The following is a 19,285-nucleotide window of genomic DNA, read 5'->3' as shown; positions in this document are numbered from 1 at the left end:
CATTTGTGTGATTTTACCTTGCCTTTTGGTTTTTATACTTTTATGGTGGGCTACATTTTGCTTCTATGGCTTTTCATTATTGTTCCCACCCCTGATATCTTTGGATGAAGGACATTTGGATTTTTTCCAAAGGAAAGAAAGAAAACCAGGAAACCTGAAAGATCTTGGAAACTTTGGGATGAATAGCGGAATTTCAGATGATTTGAGATTTAGGCTGAATCATTCATAGGCAAACTCGGCCCTCCAGATGTTTTGGGACTACAACTCCCATCATCCCTAGCTAACAGGACAAGTGGTCAGGGATGATGGGAGTTGTAGTCTCAAAACATCTGGAGGGCCGAGTTTGCCTATGCCAAGCTAAATCCACTGTGTAGATATATATCAGTTAGGTGCTTCTGAACTATTCTGGCAACTCCATTTATGTTTTATACTCTGTTCTGCATGTAATGCTTCCTTAAAAGAGTATGTACCTTCCATGAATCTGTGAAGAGAGAGTGAGAGAGGACACTGCATTAAAGGTTAGGTCTCATAGTTGAGGAGAAACTAATAACCATTACTCAATCACACAGAAAAAGGGAAATGTTAGCTACCTTAGCTCTTAATGTTAAGGCCCTACTAACTTGAAAGCATCCCTATGAGAAACATTTTGCCGTCTGTCAAACCCCCTGAGAAGCCATTCTCAGCAACAAACATCCAGAAGTCAGGGATGGGGGGCAAGAAAGAGAATGGTGTCCAGCCTGAGGTTCTTGTTTTTGACCTTCTGGCCTACTGTAGTTTGAAAGTGCCCCCTCCCCCTTTAGTGTATGCTCTCTACGTAGGGTCTGGCTATCTTCACATCAGGGCTCATCAAATGAGTTTGTTGTGGAGGGCAAAATTGTCTTGAGTGCAAAAATACATAGTTCATTGTGTCGTGGGAAATAGCCTCACCAAAGAAGCTCACTTTCTGTGCCTTTTCTGTTATTAGTCATTGTAATTAGATTTCTTACCTTATCTTCACCGTGAGGTCCCAGGGTAGATTTAAAAAAATACACTGTTAAAATCAGTTAAAACAAATTAAGGCCTTTCAAATGCATTTTTTGTTAACCCAGGTGTTCTAACTGTGTCCTACATCTGGGCTGAAAATTATTTTATGCTGCCTCTATGCAAGGATGGTGGGGTTTTTTTTGGGGGGGGTGTTAATTATTACTGTGTTTTAAAAATATTTTGTGTAAGCTGGCCAGTGTTAACTGACGGTGTGCTAATAATAATAATAATAATAATAATAATAATAATAAATAATAATAATATAGAAAGTGGTATTCACACATTGAACAAAAAATGAGTTAACACATGAGTATACTTCTGAATGAATCATTTTCCTGCTTTATTGGGTTGCCTGAATATCTTCCTATGAAGGCAACTTTTTCCAAATTCAATATTTCAAAACAACATTTTAATTATTCCTGCTTGAAATCCTGAATGCAAATCCTGAGTGTAAAGGGAAATAAGCACATTTCTCTTCGGTCAATTGCCTCATTCAGAATCTCTTTCCTGAGAGGTCAGGGAACAAAATGCTTTTTCAGAAACAATTATCCCAACAGGTGATAAAGACTAGATGTTGAGACTATTCTAATCCCACATGCCTTTTGGGGGTGGGGGTGGGGGGCGAATTCTACTGGCCATTATGGGTTGAAGGGAACTTTGCAGAATGATTAAGCATGATGCTCAGAGACATGAGTCAGCTCTGCATGATGTGAGCAGACATTAGCGAGACGGATAAAAATGAAAAGGCATGAAAGCCTAAATCTTTTAAGCTTTTGTTATGTGTTAGTAATTTACCAAGGAATAAAAATTTGGTCAGTTTTTTTTAAAATAAAGTCATATCCACGCAACCAGACTCATAACTACTACACAAAGCTTGAATCCTGATAGACTTACTCTATTTAAACCATTTATTGAACAAAATGCTAGAAAATCTGACAGTGTAAAGAGCACACTCATTCAATCAGTGCAATGACTTTGTGCCATGCCAAAGAAATTCTCCTCTCCCTATATCCCCCCCTGAACCTGATCCAGGGCTTCCCCCAACTCTGCGGAGTAGGGCACAAGGTGTGGAAACAGAAATCCTTTCGCTAACAGAACAAGTGCATTGGTTGACGTACGTGATCCAGAGTTAGTGTGAGTCGATGAGGCACTTATAAAAAAACACTGAGAGTTTAAAGTGGGGATTTGATAATGTTAGACAAATATCTTGCTTGGTCCTCCTTCGATATATGATTGCTTTGAGGAAACCTGGTGTGCAAGATCAGGAAAGGGCAGGGCTTCTTTTCAGTTGGAACTCACAGGAAATCAGTTCCAGCGTCTCTCAGTTGGGCACCATTGCCATTATAAGAGAAGAAAGGATGCGTTCGTAGTGAGTTCTGGCACCTCTTTTTCTAGAATAAAGCACTGGAAAGGGGACTTTAAAAAATGCATTCCTTCGCACAAGAAAGGGCCATAGGAAAATTCAGTTGAAATTGGTTTACTTTGAAGTATTTATGTTTTCGGATCAGGAGCATGTCAGAAGCACTTCAAATGTGATGGATTCCTGCTTCTTCTATTTGGAAATTGGTTAAAAGAAGTAGAGCCCACAGTTTGTCATAATCATATGAGTACAAACAGCAAAACGCCATGTGTGAGTCCCTCATCATACACCATGATTTATATCAGGTGTGGGGAACCTTTAACCTTCCAGTTGTTGCTGAACTACCATTGGCCATGCTTGGTGGGGCTGCTGGGAGTTGTAGTTTGAAACATCTAGGTTCCCCACATTTGGTCTACACCCAACCTGGTGTTCTCCAGGAACTTTATACTACAGCAGGGACTGATGGAAGTTGTAGTTCAAAGCATCAGAAGGGCACCAGGTTGGGAAAGTCTGGCCTTTGTGCCCATTTATTTACAGAAGTGCTATCCACACGTCTCAGGTTTTTAATTACTCCACACTTCAATAATGGCCTTAATATTACACTTCAAATACATATACATATACCTTGGTAGTCCCGAACAAATTGGCTCCCGAACAAATTGGCTCCCGAATGCTACAAACCCAGAAGTGAGTGTTCCGGTTTGTGAACGTTTTTCGGAAGCCGAACGTCCAACGCAGCTTCCGTGGCTTCCGATTGAGTGCAGGAAGCTCCTGCAGCCAATCAGAAGCCACACCTTGGTTTTCAAACCATTTTGGGAGTTGAATGGACTCCTGGAATGGATTAAATTCGAGAACCGAGGTACCACTGTAATAAAATTTGTCAGCCATACTGAGACTCCTGTACAAGACTCCATGAGCACTGGTCTTCCCAATCCATTCAGTACTTTACTATCCAGACATACCTTTTAAAATATTTAAAAATGAGGCTGCTTGTCTTAATTAACAGGGCAATCCTTTGCATGTCTGCTCAGAAGTACAGTGGTACCTCAGGTTACAGATGCTTCAGGTTACAGACGCTTCAGGTTACAGACGCTTCAGGTTACAGACTCCGCTAACCCAGAAATAGTACCTCAGGTTAAGAACTTTGCTTCAGGATGAGAACAGAAATCGTGTGGCGGCAGTGGGAGGCCCCATTAGCTAAAGTGGCACCTCAGGTTAAGAACAGTTTCAGGTTAAGAACGGACCTCCAGAACGAATTAAGTTCTTAACCTGAGGTACCACTGTAAGTCCCACTGAGTTCAGTAGGACTCGCTCCCAGGTAAGTGTGTATATAGGATTGCAGCCTAAATGTCCCATCTTTTCTATACAGTATTGTTATCATCACCATTCATTATCATCATCATCGTTTTTGTTGTTATTATTTCTAATACAGATGAATAAACAAGAAACCTGCAGTTTGAAGTTCAACCTCTGGGTTTTCATCAGGGGCTCCGTTCGTATTTTGCTTTGGTGGTGGCTGGCAGAGTCGATGATTCACTTTATGTATATACATGCCATCTGCAGCAGTCCTTCTCATCTGGAAGCAGTGACCTACTGGACCTTAGGTTAGTGCCTGTCTATTGGTTTTATGCAGTAAACCAGTGAGATCTGCAGTGTATTGTTCCTCCTAAGAGAAGTGCATCTGTTTAAGGTTGCTGCTGCTTGCAGGCTCCCTGTAGGCAATATCCTGTTGCAGTGGCCAACCAGATGCCTACAGGCATCAGCAGATGTCCTTTGGCCTGATCCAGCAGGACTCTTGTTTTGTTTTTAATGTACGGGTGCTTCCAAAGGCTGTTAAAAACAAAGCCTGTTCGCTCAGGCTTTCCCCAGCTTGGTTATTAGCCCATTTTAGATATTGTGACAATGTTCATTGGCTGTTGCTGAATTTATTTAGGTTTTATGTATATGTTAATACATATCATACATACATGTGTATGATATGTATTAACATATACTTAAAACTTAAATACACACACACACACTTCTGTTGATGACATCCAAACATGGAGTTGTGCCTCCAAGGGTGAAGCCAAACTGCTGCAGCACCGAAGTGACTTCCCAAGGTGCAAGCCTGGTCAGTGTGTATGGAGGTCTTGGGCTGCCCAGATGATAAAGCCCCCTCTCAGCCTTGAGATGTGGTCCAGAAGGAAGCAGAGCAATATGGCATAGAAGGCACCATCCCACCATCTTAGGATCAGAGTTTCCCTTCTCCTAGATGGGCTACTTTCCCAGGTTGACAAGCCCCATCTGCCCCTCACTTCCCTCTACAGCACGTGCAGAAACTGCCATCTTGACCATTAGACCCACTGTTGGTCTCATTCGCTCAATCTGTCCATAATTCACTAATGGCGTGAGATCTAGTGGCTGCCCCCCCCCACACGTTATATTAACATTTTAGTGTTGAATTTCATTCTGCTTCGAGATATTTGGGTGGGAAGCTATGACTTAAATAATAATAAATGAATGATTTGAGGCTGTGGTAGGCCCATGGAGCTTTCTTAGTCTGTGGGGCTACCTTGTTATCTTCAGTCCTGGGGAAAGCTGGACTTTCTTGCGCCATGTGCAGCTTGGAGCAGCTTGGATCTGTGGCTTACAGCCATTTGATAATAACTTTGGCCCAAACCTGCTCTCCCCCTGCCAGTGTGTTATATCCATTTTGGCCAGCTTGACCCATGGTCTTGGGTGCTGGCAGGCAAAACCACCACAAATGGCATGGGGACACTGTGTTTTTTGAAATAGCTCCTTACGCTATTTGGGCAGTTTTTAATCCTTTTGAAAATACCCGAAAGGAGAGAATTTGCTGGTTTGGAGGGTTTTGCTGGCAACTCTACCAACACTGTGACATACATAAGCTGAGGAAGCTCCAGTTCATCTTGCACCTCAGGCTAGAATAACAAGTCCTAGAACGTTGCCCACACAAAGAGACGTGTTTTTCTCTACAGCTTTATTAGTAGTTCATGGAAATTCAGAACTGATGATTAATGTTCAAATAAGGATACCATTCAGTAAGCGAAATAAGGTCTAGTTGCTGGCACATTTCATGTTTAAATGACAGAAAATTAATAACTGATGGAACATATTCAGCCTTATTCTTTTACCGGTAAATTAAGAGACCAAATATAGGGAACCCGTGCTCTTGTGAGTTCCACACATCTGGGCTCAATACAATAAAGAAGAAATTGATATGACGTGGAACAAGCAGCGTTGTGATATCGATTGCCGCCAAGTTTGTTTAATGCAATCGGTGTCAGATCTTGATAACCGCAAGTTAATCTTGATCAGGTGATTGGAAATGAGATGCATGGTCATATGGTAGATTTTTGAAATTGATGGTGGATCACAAAACTTTTTCAATCAGGTGATCATTTGATAATGTAAGCTTAAGCTTACTTTTTTTGGTTTGGTTTCTGGCGCTTAGAAAGAAAGAAAGAAAGAAAGAAAGGGGAAGGGAAAGTAGGGCATTCTAAAACAAGTCTAATGTTAATTAAATGTGGTAGTAATGCACAACTTTGAATGCTTACCTTTCTGCCCAGGCTTTCCCTGAGCCTCAAATTGCAAATAGCAGAACAGAACAAGGAATGCTGTTGTTGGTCATACCCAACTCACACAAAGCTCTTTATATAGACCAGGTGTAAGGAACTGGATGTAACTAGTGGACTGGATCCTTTCCTTCCTCATCATCTCATCCCCATGGGCAAAGTTTGACATTTGGGCAGAGCCACCCACCTGCCAATTACCTGATGTCACAAAGATGTCAGGTGACCCGTATTTTGTCCATGCTGACGTTCAGTTGATCGTGAGGACTTGCATTTGTACACAGAGTCAGTGAGCCCTGGTTCTAGCTCAGGTGGTCCCTAACACTAAATGTGATTCTTACTGAGATTCTGGCAGGGGTGCCAACTTGCCCCCCCCACATTGAGGGGGCCCGGCGTCACGTGACCTGTCCCTCCCCACCCGGCAGGCCAGCACTTGCCCATCGGCAGTGGGGGGCGCAGAGGGTGAAAATCGTCCTCCACGCCTCCTGCCCCACCTGGCAGGCAAGCCCTCACCTGTTGGTGGTGGGGAATGGTGGCCCCCTCAATATTGGGGGGCTTGGCCCCCTGCTCATAAATATTGAGGGGGCTGAAGCCCCTTCTGCCCCCTATAGTTGGTGCCCCTGGATTCTGGGAAGGTTTGAAATGTATGGAACCTTCTTTAGGCAGGATGAAGCGGGAGACTGCTCAGCCTCATCTAGTATGAAAAGAATGTAATGCAATGTAAACTTGAAGGCAGTGGAGATAGATAACATCATAAGTAAGTAAGTAAGTAAGTAAGTAAGTAAGTAAGTAAGTAAATAAATAAATAAATACAAAACTCCCCCCCAATCTGTGAGGCAATTGAGGATTAACGAGGGTTGTATACTTTTGTAATGGTTCATATCTCTGCTTAATCTGTTATTTTTTGAGGACTGAAACTGCATATGTTAAACCTAGGTCTTTTACGAGATGGGAGTGGGTGGCTCTTTGGTCTAAACCAGTGTTTCCCAACCTTGTGCCTCCAGATGTTTTTGGCCTACAACTCCCATCATCCCTAGCTAGCAAGACCAGTGGTCAGGGATGATGGGAGTTGTAGGCCAAAAACATCTGGAGGCACAAGGTTGGGAAACACTGGTCTAAACCACTGAGCCTCTTGGGCTTGCTGATCAGAAAGTCAAATCCATATGACAGGATGAGCCCCCATTGCTGTGCCCAAGCTCCTGCCAACCTAGCAGTTTGAAAGCACAGCAGTGCAAGTAGATAAATAGGTACCGCTGTGACGGGAAGGTAAATGGCGTTTCTGTGCACCTGTCACGGTGTCCCATTGCGCCAGATGTAGTTTAGTCATGCTGGCCACATGACCTGGAAAGCTGTCTGAGCGCCACAACCCCATAGTTGCCTTTGACTGGACTTAATTGTTCAGGGGTCCTTTTTTCTTCTTGAAAAGATAATAAATTGAAAACAACCACGTGGAATCTGGAGGGTTTCTTTGTGGTGAGAGCAGTATCTATTTTTCATGTGAAGCCTTTGTGTTCATCACTTTCATAGAATCGTAGAATCTTAGAGCTGGAAGGGATCCCGAGGGTCATCCCAATATTTTAAAGAGGCAAATGGCATCAATCAAGGGTGTGTGATTATTATTGGGATTGCAACCGGAGGGAAGGGGAAATTTAACCCTTTCTGTGCTGTGGTCTTGAGGAAGGTACTTCCTCTGACATTGTTATCTTCATTTGCACCACTGATAGGTGTCCTTTTAATGCAGGAAGCATCTTCAGAGGTGGAAGTTTCCTCAGGACCACAGAAGCAATGCATTAAATCGCTTCAATTTACAGGACTCCTGGAAGCCATTGTGATTATTCAGGATAGGCCACTCTGCCTGCTACAGTCCTGATATTGATGAACATGCCCGGTTGATGCTATTTGCATTTTAAAATACCTTCACATAATTCCATCTTGTGCGGTCCTCAGCCTTTTCAGCATAGTGTTTAATAATACAGGGGCGGGCACACAGGATTGTGTTAAGGAATAATTGAGCTGATGTATGTGAACTGCTTTGCACACTGTCATGTGCTCTATAATTGCTAAATTTTATTGCTGTTTAATTTATTATTGTCAAATTAAAAGTGGAGCTTGATTCTAATTGTGTCTAAGAATACTATCTGTAGCTGGTGTCTTTTAATTTGTTGTCTAATAATCCAGAAGATAAAGTGAGAATTGGGTGAGTTCAGGTTTAAAGCTTCCAGTGTTTTGTTTTTGAACATATTAGTGTCTGTGCATTCATCTACATACTAATGGAAAGTCAACAAAGGAATCTGTTTTGCTGCTGTTTGGGGCTTTTTGGTGTGGTATTATTATTCTACAAGATAAGGAGGAGGAAGCAAAATATTTGGCATCTTGCATTTGAAAACAGACAATACAAAATATAATTTAGGGTGCTTAATGAGATGTTCCTCCCCAAACAAGGGACAAGTGAGGACTTCATAAAAAGTATCAATAGGAATATATATATATATATATATATATATATATATATATGCTTTCGTAGATTTTCACGGGTACAGGAATGCAGGTTTTGGTGTCCTCGGGTGTCTTCCCCAACTTTTACACGGGAAGACACCCGAGGACACCAAAACCTGCATATATATATATATATATATATATATATATATATATATATATATATATATATATTATTTAAAAGCCCTCCAGCAGGTGAAAAGTAGCTATCCATGCAGAACATTTTAAAGTCTGTAACAACTGTTGAATAGTTCATGGCTTGGTGCTTGTTTTTCTCAAGCCTTTTGAGATTATCTTGACTGGAGAGAAAAAACTGCAGTGTTTTCTGTGCTCTTGGTTTAAGCTGCTCATTACTGGCAGACAACTCATCCTTGGACTCAGTTCAGGAATGGGCTTGGTGAACAAAGTTGTTTTCCTGAAATAACTACAAAATTGTTGTTGTTTTTTTATGCCAAATTCAGAAACCCTTCCACTACAACCAGATTAAATTTCCAAGAAGTGTTCAAAGGATATCCAGAATGCCATTATTACAAAGATGTAATAATATCAATACTAAACAGCTGAAGCCCAGAGGATAGATCAAGGGGAGGCATCAATAAATATGTTGCATTCTGTTTCTGATGCGACAGATTTCAAAACTGAAGATCCATATAAAGAATGCTGCTATAAGCTATGTTTCTCATCTTTTGTCTAGTCTGTATCCTCTAAATAAGTGGAAGGTTGCTGAGGGTGTATCTGTCATGATGCGAAGGAGTACTAGCACTGCGGAGGCAGTAGGAAAGAAAATTGCATATCTTGATGATACTTCTTTCAAGACTTTCCTCACTCTTTGAAGCCGATTCAGATTGGTGGTTTATTATGTAGGATGTATGTTCAGGGATTCAAAAACCCTGTAACCCATTCTGCCTTTAATAGTTGGATCTGGCAACATCCTGCTGGGATGCTGTGGGCAGAAAACTTTCCCTGACTTTCAGACAATTAGGCACTGTAAACTGGGGTTGTTGTTTTTTATGTACTTGTATTTAGTTTGCCCTTTGAAAAAGGGCTCTAGCCTGAAGCGTGTTGGGCTTGATATATTTTTCCATGCACTTTCTAGATTCTTCCGCAAATAAGGCTTGGTGCCTCCCATCTTCTTTTGTGAGGTAATCGCAAAAGGAAACATTGGAGCCCACCCCAAACACTGACCCATGGTTTAAAGATAATTTACGGTACTTACTTTTAAACAACTTTGCTTTTCATTGTTTATCAAAATGTGTTTCCCTCTCTCCTCCTGCATTTGAGAGAAATTTGAAGGAGCTTCTAGTATGTGTTTTTTGAAAGGAGAAAATTAGCTTTGAAAGACACACAGCAAAAATTACTCCTTCCTTTTTTCTTTCAAGGTTGGATTTGGAAGAGCAACCCATAGCGATAAAGGAAAACTCACTCATAAAATCTCAAGTCTATACCTACTTTTCAAAAGAAGATACATGACAAAGAGGCTCACAGCACTATAAACTAGGCAGTGGGTGAATCAGTCGATTCCAGTGTTTCTCAGTTACTCATTTTTTTCAGTTTTAAGTTCAGCTTTACACTTTTTACATTGCTACCCTGTGCTCTTTTGTGAAGAGTGTGAGTGTGTATAAATTTTATTAATAAATGAATAATCATGCAAATTCATTCTTCCTCATGAAAATCTGTCAGCGTTTTAGCGCAAAATTTTCCTAACACACACATTCCTGCAAGCAAATTCCCTTAATACAGTGTATTTTTGTATGATATTTCCACTCATATGTGCACACTTTGACTAGTGAATGCATTTTTGTGCAGGTTGCTTGTGAACACAATGGGAGCTCGCTTATTTATTTATTTACTTATTTATTGCATTTCTATCCTACTTATCCAAGGAGCTCAAGGTGATGTACACCCTTGTCAGGGAACTGCCATTGGAGCTAGAGGCGGAGGCAAGGCTCCAAAGCGATGCTGGAGAATGGCCCAGCAGGGAGAGAGGCAGCTCATCGGCTGGGGAAGGAAATCAGCGTAACACCAGGGATAAAGGGGGGCAGATGGGGGAATCAGTGAGGGGGCTCCAGGACTCCTCGCCGGAGACCAGCGGGGAGAACACGGGTCCTCCGCTGCCCACACCCACCCTGCGCAGAAGACTTCCGCGCAGGGAGAGTAGGCAGAGACTTGGTGTCAAAGAACTTATTTGCTGGAAGAGGTTCAAGAAACGCCCACTGACGGATTCTGCTAGCGACTGAACAGCCATGAAGTGAAGGGCTGTCCAGACAGAAAAGGTTTAACCAGGCAACCTAGCCAGGAGTGGCAGCAACTTACGGACGAGCAACCCCTATAACCATTACAACCCTGTTCGCCATACAACTCCCGCAAACAGCCCTGTGAGGCAGGTGAGGCTGAGACTAGATCAAGGTTACCCAGTGAGCTTAAGGGCTGTGTGGGGATTTGAATCCTAATCCAGCTACAGCATTTTAACAGCCTGAGCTAGGCTGGTTAGTTCCCTTCCTGCTGGAGCCCAGAGTGCCTCATGACTGGATGCTTGAAACAGGCCCAATTCTACCTTAAGCACTTGGCCGTGGAGCTCCCTTTCTTTCTTTCCCAGTTGCAAGAGGAGAACTCTGAACAGCAGTTTTCATCCCAGTAAGCCTCTTTCTAATATCAGGTCGCTTTTCTTACCAGGGGCATCTAGATAATGCTTATCAAGGCTGTTTAAAGTTGAAAGGATATCTGAGGATGCGTCTTTCGCTATACAAATGCTTCCCATCCATTTAGCTCCCCTGAGGAAGCCCTGCTTTCAGATACCATCTATCAATTGTGTGAAATCAGTCAGTGAAATTCCTTCCCCAGCAAACCTGCCTGAGCTTGACAGTTACCGGCCTCTGGAAGGAACTGGAAACACTACTCTATTTAGCTCTCCATCCTCTGCACCTGGGATAAGCTTCGCTGAACACAGTGGAGTTTCTCTGCAAGTTTACTCGTTTGACTGTATTAAAGTGCGGTGCTTCGTGATTATAGGCTTTCATTTCTTTTCATAATTGTTCAACTGCATTTTGCAAAAGTGACATTAGCCGTCTTGGCTTTCCTGCAAAAAGGGGGGAAACGCTCTTTCAAATGAACAAATAAAGAGATCCCTTGTGGAGAGAGGGATTGGATTTGTCCAGGGAAGGGAAATACGGCAAAGTTTTGTTCGCAGTGAACATCTGCCCCGTATCTTTTCCTGGACATATCTGTACTGTTTTAGGGGCAGAAGCAGCTGTTTTCAGCTGGCAGTTTTGCAGGGCTAGCCTAGCTACATCAAAAAGGATATGGTTTCCCGACACCCCGTTATATTGGAAACGAAGCAGCTTGTTAAGCCCTGGCTCATAATCTTTTACTTGCTTCTGCCGATCAATTGAAGCAGCGCATAGAATATTCTCTTTTGAGAGGAGCATCTCTGGTACTAACACAAAGATGACTCAAGCAGGTGTGCCAACAGCCACTTGCTAAATAAGGATGGTTGGAATTGTAAGTAAATTATTTAAGGGCCAACGCTCTTGTTTTGAACAGTGCTTGTTATGGTGGCTGCTGCTGCTGCATGTATTGCAGGAGAACTCTCTGGAGAGAAAACATTAACATGGAAAACTTCAGAATAGTTATCTATACACACCTACACATAAGGAGATGTATGTTTTCCAAGGTAGTTTGGTTATTGGCCTTGATGCTAAATGCAGAACTGGCCCAAGGCGGTTTGGTGCTTGAGGCAGAAAATCCAATGGAATGACCTCAAAGTAAAAAAATAGGATCATTTGGTAAATAATTAACGATTAACTATTTCGTGCCACAGATTTCCTGCCCAAGGTCATGAGCTCACTTTGCCTAAGTCCAGGACCAGCCTTGGATAAACTAGAATTGTGGTTTGAATTTTTTTAGTGACCTTTTCGTGCCTAGAAAGTGAATGATGGGAAACAGTTAGCACAATAACTTTCATTTTTATCAGTGTGTGATATTTACTGAAGTAAATTATTTACTGCTACTGAAAGCAAATGAGCATAATGGTCACAAATCCAATACATTCAGGATTTGCACTGTCCATAAGAAATCCAGTTGCAGCAGACTTTGCTTCAGGATGAGAACAGAAATCGCGCGGCGGCAGTGGGAGGCCCCATTAGCTAAAGTGGCACCTCAGGTTAAAAACAGTTTGAGGTTAAGAACGGACCTCCGGAACGAATTACGTTCTTAACCTGAGGTACCACTGTACTATATATAGAACACCACACCAGAAGGAAAAGAGATAGAAGGAAAAAGTGAAACCCAGGCTCCTTCTGGCCCTATATTTATAGTCATCATGACCTCGACAGAAGAGAGAACAGAAGCAGTTTAAACCAACTGTACTCAGCTTCTCTGAAGGAATAACCCAAACATTGTGAACCTTCTGCTTTCACACAGAGAAGCTTCCAGAACCCTCCTGAATTAATTAGAATAGGAAAGATCTCTGTACATCAGATCAATACTTTCTGCACTAAGAAATGCAAACTGATAGCATCACCCTCTAGCACCCTCTAGCGAGTGAGAGTGCGGAGGGAAGGGTAAGCAGTTGTTTGGTGCTCCACAGCACCAAAGGGAGAAAGGCTAGGGGGTTCTTTGATAGCAGAGTGGAAAAAACACCCCAAGACCCTTAGCCATGCTGCCCTTTCCTATTCCAGAGCATGAGAGGTGGGTGAGGGAGAAGGATTGGCTATCACTACTTGGGTGAACTCTGCATCTTTGGGAAGGAACATCCAACTGTGCGTCTTCCTTTTGGCCTTTCCCTCGGGAGACAGCAGTGGTGGTGATGGGTTGGCGACTCGACTATTTGGCTTAGCCACCACCATTGCTGAAAAAGCAAGCCTGCAGTTCCTGTAGTGAGTGGTGTTGCCCAGCAACCACTACAGCAATATTTTGTGTGAGGCAAAGCGGGCAGAGTCAAGAGTCGCAATTTTCCCGCTTCTTTTTGGTGGCCTTCATGGGTGCCAACGTGCATGCAGAAGCCTCAGTTGTGAGGAATGTAGGGATGTGGGAAGCTGGTGTATGCGAAGTCAGACCGTTGGCACATCAAACTTAGTACTGTCAACACTGGCTGGCAGTGACTCTCCAGTGTCTCAGACTGGGGACATTCCCACCCCCTATTGGAGAATCTGGAATCATTTCCATGCTAAGCAGGTACCACTAGGCTACCACCGTTCCTCAAGTAAAGCTCACCAAGGTCAGTGATTGTGTATGCTCAGGATTGCATGCTAAAATATTTCTAACTGTGTGATACTTTTCAAAACCAACAATAATATTTATATAGTGCCTTTGAAATGTGCAATTTGTGCTTCTCCCTCTCTGTCCCAAACCCACCACATTATCCAATACATTGAAAATACTGTGATACCCCTTTAAACAGTCACAAGGGATCCTGGGAGCTGTTGTTTGCCAGAAGACCCCCGCCTCCATTTCCCTCACAGAGGTACAGTCCCCAGAGTTCCCTGGGAAGAAGAACTAGTTTTTAAACTGCTCTGGGAATTGTAGGAATTCACAGAAAAGCAAATGTTCAGAACTGAATGTTGGGAAGATTGTCTTTAGGAGCTCAGAAATTTCCACAAAATGAAAGCCAGTTGGCAGGCTTTTTTTCTAGTGTGGTGGGGTGTGGGCAGCTTAAAGCACATTTTTTGGAACACCCGCTATAAAAGACCAAGAGAATTCTGGACGGACAAGTAGAGCAATGTCTGTAATAACACTGAACACACCAGCTATTGACTTTATATTTAGGGCACATGAAGATTTATAGCCCTTTGAGGGTAAATATTTATCTCCCAGATCAATAGTTCTTGATTTCCGCTGAGCTGAAAATCAATATTTGCTTATTATACCAATCCAAACCTGGAGGTCCCAGCTGAGATTCTGGAAGGAAGTGTGACATTTCTGATGTTTTCTTACACCTGCTGTGGTTCATAAACTAGAATGAGTGAAGGAAGAGGTTTTAACATATTGATGCTCTATGTGTATATATGAGATGCACCTGAGATTTCAGGTGCATGTTTTACTCCTTGAAGAACACGACTTGAAAAGGGAACATTGCTTTACGTTAAGCAGACTCCAGTGTGGTTGCAATCAATCTTTCTATGTGGGAATGTGTCAGGGATCCTGTCCTGGGTGGCTTACTGCAGGTCCAGAGATGACTGCCAGTTATGCTAATGAACCATGAAGAAATTTTGCTTTCCAGCTGATTCTTGACAAAATCATCTTAAGATCCATGTTTATCACCGTGGCCACTGGGGACTCAGCTGTACAGCTGCAAATAAAACATTTTCAGTGTGTTGTAAAGTGCATTATGGTCAGGGGTCCCTTTACCTTTTTAAAGTGCATTATACAAATGTGACACTAGATGGCGATGGTGAGCTATGGCAAATTCAATATATATATTTTTAAAAGCATTTTCACAACGATTTTTATACGTGTGCAGATTACACCCAGGTTGGGCTTGTGATCAGAATCACCGAAACAGTTTGTTCTGTTCCACACTTAGCTTTTCCTGAAACAGTCCTTCAAGAGAACAGGGAGTGGTTTTGCTGCGGAATCACGGAGGGCCGGAACATCCATCCAGAAAATGATGGAATCCTTAAGACAGAGTTCTGAAAACATTGGATTGTATCCAATGAAGTTTGTCCTATTTGCACAAGAACTTCTGCTTGCGCAATGGAACTCCCTGACCCCTTCCTCTCTCCTCATGCCTGTCCCGTTTGATCTGGAAGGTATCTGTTTGGTAGGCATAGGGTGGAGGAGAGGGAAGGGAAGTTCTGTTGGACAAGCAGATCTCCTTGCTTGAATGGGACAACTTCATTTCATACAACTGCACACAAGATGATCAAAGGTCTGGAAACTGAGCCCCACGAGGAACGGTTGAAGGAGCTGGGTATGTTTCGCTTGCTAAAGTGGAGAATCAGAGGAGATATGACAGCCATCTTCAAATATCTACAAGGCTGCCACACGGAAGATGGAGCAAGCTTGTTTTCTCCTGCTCCGGAGAGTAGGACTCGAACCAATGGCTTCAAGCCACAAGAAAGGAGTGCCAAAGGAAACGTTTTGCTTCAACCTGTTTCATAGGCACTGTTTCATAGGCACATGTTCCATGCATCAGAATCATAGAATTGTAGAGTTGTAAGAGACTCTGAGGGTCAACTAGGCCAACCCCTTGGAATGCGGGAATATGCAAGTGGCCCATATGGGTATTGAATCTGCGGCCTTGGTGTTATCAGCAGCACACACACACATCTACAATTGATTGAGGCAGAAAGAAATAATAGACACTGTACACCTTAATGATGTATATTTGGACAATATGACCTTATTTACTGGGAGAGGGAAGGACGATGAATATTAAAATAATGACTTGAATCTTCCCGCCTTGCATTCTTCTCAGGTGGGCTGGCGTTGGCTCAGGTCCTCTTCTTTTATGTGAAATACCTCGTCCTTTTCGGTGTTCCTGCACTTGTTATCCGAATGGATGGGCTGAAGTCTCCTGACTTGCCACGCTGTGTGAGCACCATGTACAGTTTTTCCGGAATGTGGAGGTTAGTTTTGCTTTTTATTGCAAAGGTTTATTGCAGATGGAATTTTCGCGAAATGGCTGCCTGGCATGTATGGGCTGTGTGGCCTTCCACCTGTGTGCCACATGACACATTGCACCTATGAGAGAACTTGCAAATTGATAAGCAGCATTGCGTTTCCATTCCTAACTGCTTCTCTTTCTAATCTTTTGAAAAACGCCCTTCCGTCTAATAATTACTTTTCTCCTGCCACAGAGGTGAAGAGAAGGCTGCCTTTGGGATGTTCATCATCTTAATGATTAGAATTGGATCTAAACCGCTTAGCTCCACTGATCGGATAATTATTTTCTCCCCACATCTTTATGAAATACGATTCATTTTTCATTATTGTCCCCCCTGAAAAAGACACTTTGTGTGGAAAATTCATGCAGGGAAGGATAAGTAATATTTGATTAGGTGACCCTGCAGCAAAAGTGTTGAGGATGATCATTTTCACTGTGCTTTTTGGAAGGTAATGGGCTTGCTTCAGAAAAAAAGTAACTTTTAGAGATGCCTCAAAATTTTGCTGATTTCCATAGGTCTTTATCTGGTTTTGCACCTCCAGTTGGGTTTTTATTAGAAATCTAATGGTCCTTGGCAGCTTTTGAAGCAAGGTTTACCTGAAAGGTAAACAATCTCTGTAGATCAGAAATGCAGCCTAGGTTCTTATTCTTATTCTTAATTAGTTATTAAATTTGTATATGAATCTGTGTTATGTGTGTGTGGTGATAGGAGCTGTTATTTCTGCAAAGGATTTCATTTCAGCTGTTGATCAAACCCAACTCTTTCAGGCTGTTTTCACCCTCCATGGGTGAAAATATTTCATAGCAGGAATAAAAGTCTCTGTCTCTCTGTGTGTGTTTGTGTGTATTTTGACTGAGAAAAATGTGTGGTGAAACGGTTAAGTAACATTTCTGCTCTTGCTTGCAATCTCTCAAACCAGATTATTATTATTTTTAAAAATAAAAATAATTGAAAGGTTCTCTCTCTCACACACCTTACATATAAAGTCTAATTTGGCCTTAAGGTATTCATCTTGAAAATTGTTTTTAACTGTGCTTAGTACAATTCTAGCTATGGAAATTTGGGAATTATGACTTCTATTTCAGTAAATCCCCTTAGAAAGCAAACTGCCTGTGCTTCTCCAATAAACAGGTTATAGTTATTATGTCTTAAGGTGCATTAGTCAGTCTCCTTCCATGAGACTCTATGCACCCCTCCTTGTAATAGAGAAACAATGTTCTCTGTTTCTTAGTGTTTAAATAGCAATAACCTCAAACAGTGCGGTGTTGTCTCCATTGATTTTGATGAGATATTGTAGGAAAGACTAATAAAGGGTAAAAACTTTTTACCGAAGCACTTCTGTCTTTTCCTTCTGTGGTTTTAAGGAAAGAAAGAAAGTAATGAATTCTGGGAGAAAGAGAATCATTAGAGTGGCTAACAATGGACCCATTTAAATTAAATTTGCTGTTTTGAGACTCCTCAATTGCTCTTGTTTAATTATTCCAACTGAAAGGCAATTTTTGACAACCTTCCTACTGATGACTCAATCACTTGCCAATCTTCAATCTTTGAACTGGTTGGATTTTGCAACCACCTCCATATGAACACCACAGTTGCATTCTGAGCTGTTCTGTGGGCAAGTCTTTGGTTTTGAAGAAACTTTCAGGTGCTGCCATGTTGGTGTGAAGGGGATGAAATGTCTGAGCAAGCATTTTGAAATTATGTATGTTCTGGCATAAACGTTGAGGTAGCTAGTTCAAATGTTAACCTTAAACCACAGGAGTGCCAAGAAAAAAAATAATCACAGGAAGGAACAATACGTTTAAAGCAGCATTGTGCCACTTTAATCAGTCATGGCTCCCCACAGAGAATCTCGCGAACTGTAATTTAAGTGTGTTGAGAAGACCTCCTGTCCCCTCACAGAGTTGCAAGTCCCAGGGTTCCTTGGGAAGAGAGATTGACTGTTGGACCACCAAAAGGTGGGTTTAAAAGGGATTGTTCAAAGGCTATTAGTGGCTACCACCCATGATGGGTATGTTCTGCCTACATAGTTGGAGCCAGTGTGGTGTAGTGGTTAAGACTGGTGGACTCGTAATCTGGTGAACCAGGTTCGCGTCCCTGCTCCTCCACATGCAGCTGCTGGGTGACCTTGGGCTAGTCACACTTCTTTGAATTTTCTCAGCCCCACTCACCTCACAGAGTGTTTGTTGTGGGGGAGGAAGGGAAAGGAGAATGTTAGTGCTTTGAGACTCCTTCGGGTAGCGATAAAGTGGGATATCAAATCCAAACTCTTCTTCTCTTCTTCTAAAAGCCACAGGAAGGGAGAGTAGGTTTGTCCTCAGGTGCTTGTGGGATTCTCACAGACATCTGGTTAGCCACTGTGAGAACAGGATATGGTCTATATTGGCCATTGTCCTGATCCAGCAGCCTCTTCTGTCCTTATTTTTCATTCAGCAGACATATTTTTTATTGCTGTTTTGTCCTGTTACGCATAGCAAGCAACGCCTGTCCAAAAAAATTAAATGTGATCTTTTCGCAGATGGGATTTTGTGTGTGTGTATGTGTGTGTGTGTTTTTGAAGATCAGTTCATGCCGAACGGAGTTATGAAGAGTTACGCGAGGAGCAACATCTCCCATGGCTACCGGTGAATTATGGGTCAGTTTCAATTATCTAAGAAAACCTACCCAGCTTGCCCTCTGCTGCTCTTGAATTATGACTCCTTCATGCCCTTACAGTTAAAATAATGGATCACGGCTACCCAGGGGATAGAGAGATATTTTATTTGTCCGCTGCCTTTTATAGGAATTTGGTCATCAGTGATGGAAGGCAGAAACAGAGATTTCACAATGAGAGCGTAGTCTGGGCTACTGCAGGTGCAGGTTGCTCAATGGAACTTACTTCAATTTGAAATGGAACTTACTTCAATATCAGAAAGCTTTGGAGGTGGCAAGGGATTGCACTGCCCTGGGCTTCAAACTGGAAGGCCACAAACAGAGGACAGTAGTGCTGTTTGGGCATTCAGCCTGATTGGGGGTGGGATGCTAAACATGCATGAAGGCCAGGCATGCATCCATACATCCATGTACCCATGCATCCATGCACACACACACACACACACACACACACACACACACACCAGCTCCACCAGCTCCACCAGCTCCTGTACTGTACATTGGACAACCCACCTGCTTCTGTTACCTGTGTGTGTCTGTTGCAAAGACCCTGAAGGGAATTTCTAGGGGAGGGG

The 19,285-nt window shown here is 42.5% G+C and overlaps 1 protein-coding gene across 3 annotated transcripts in view; it reads left to right on the top strand.

The window, feature by feature from the left end:
* HHAT (hedgehog acyltransferase) overlaps positions 1–19,285 on the top strand; it is a 169,795-nt gene that overhangs the window by 28,604 nt on the left and 121,906 nt on the right. For all 3 annotated transcript variants that reach the window (XM_083733553.1, XM_083733554.1, XM_083733555.1), the window contains exons 7-8: positions 3,816–3,987; positions 15,869–16,019. In XM_083733553.1, the coding sequence (XP_083589679.1) occupies positions 3,816–3,987; positions 15,869–16,019 (323 nt within the window). The remainder of the gene's footprint in view (positions 1–3,815; positions 3,988–15,868; positions 16,020–19,285) is intronic.

The sequence above is a fragment of the Podarcis gaigeae genome (genome assembly GCF_964106915.1).
Source record: "Podarcis gaigeae genome assembly, chromosome: 3".
Lineage (NCBI taxonomy): Eukaryota > Metazoa > Chordata > Lepidosauria > Squamata > Lacertidae > Podarcis > Podarcis gaigeae.
This window is presented reverse-complemented; position numbering and strand designations above follow the sequence as displayed.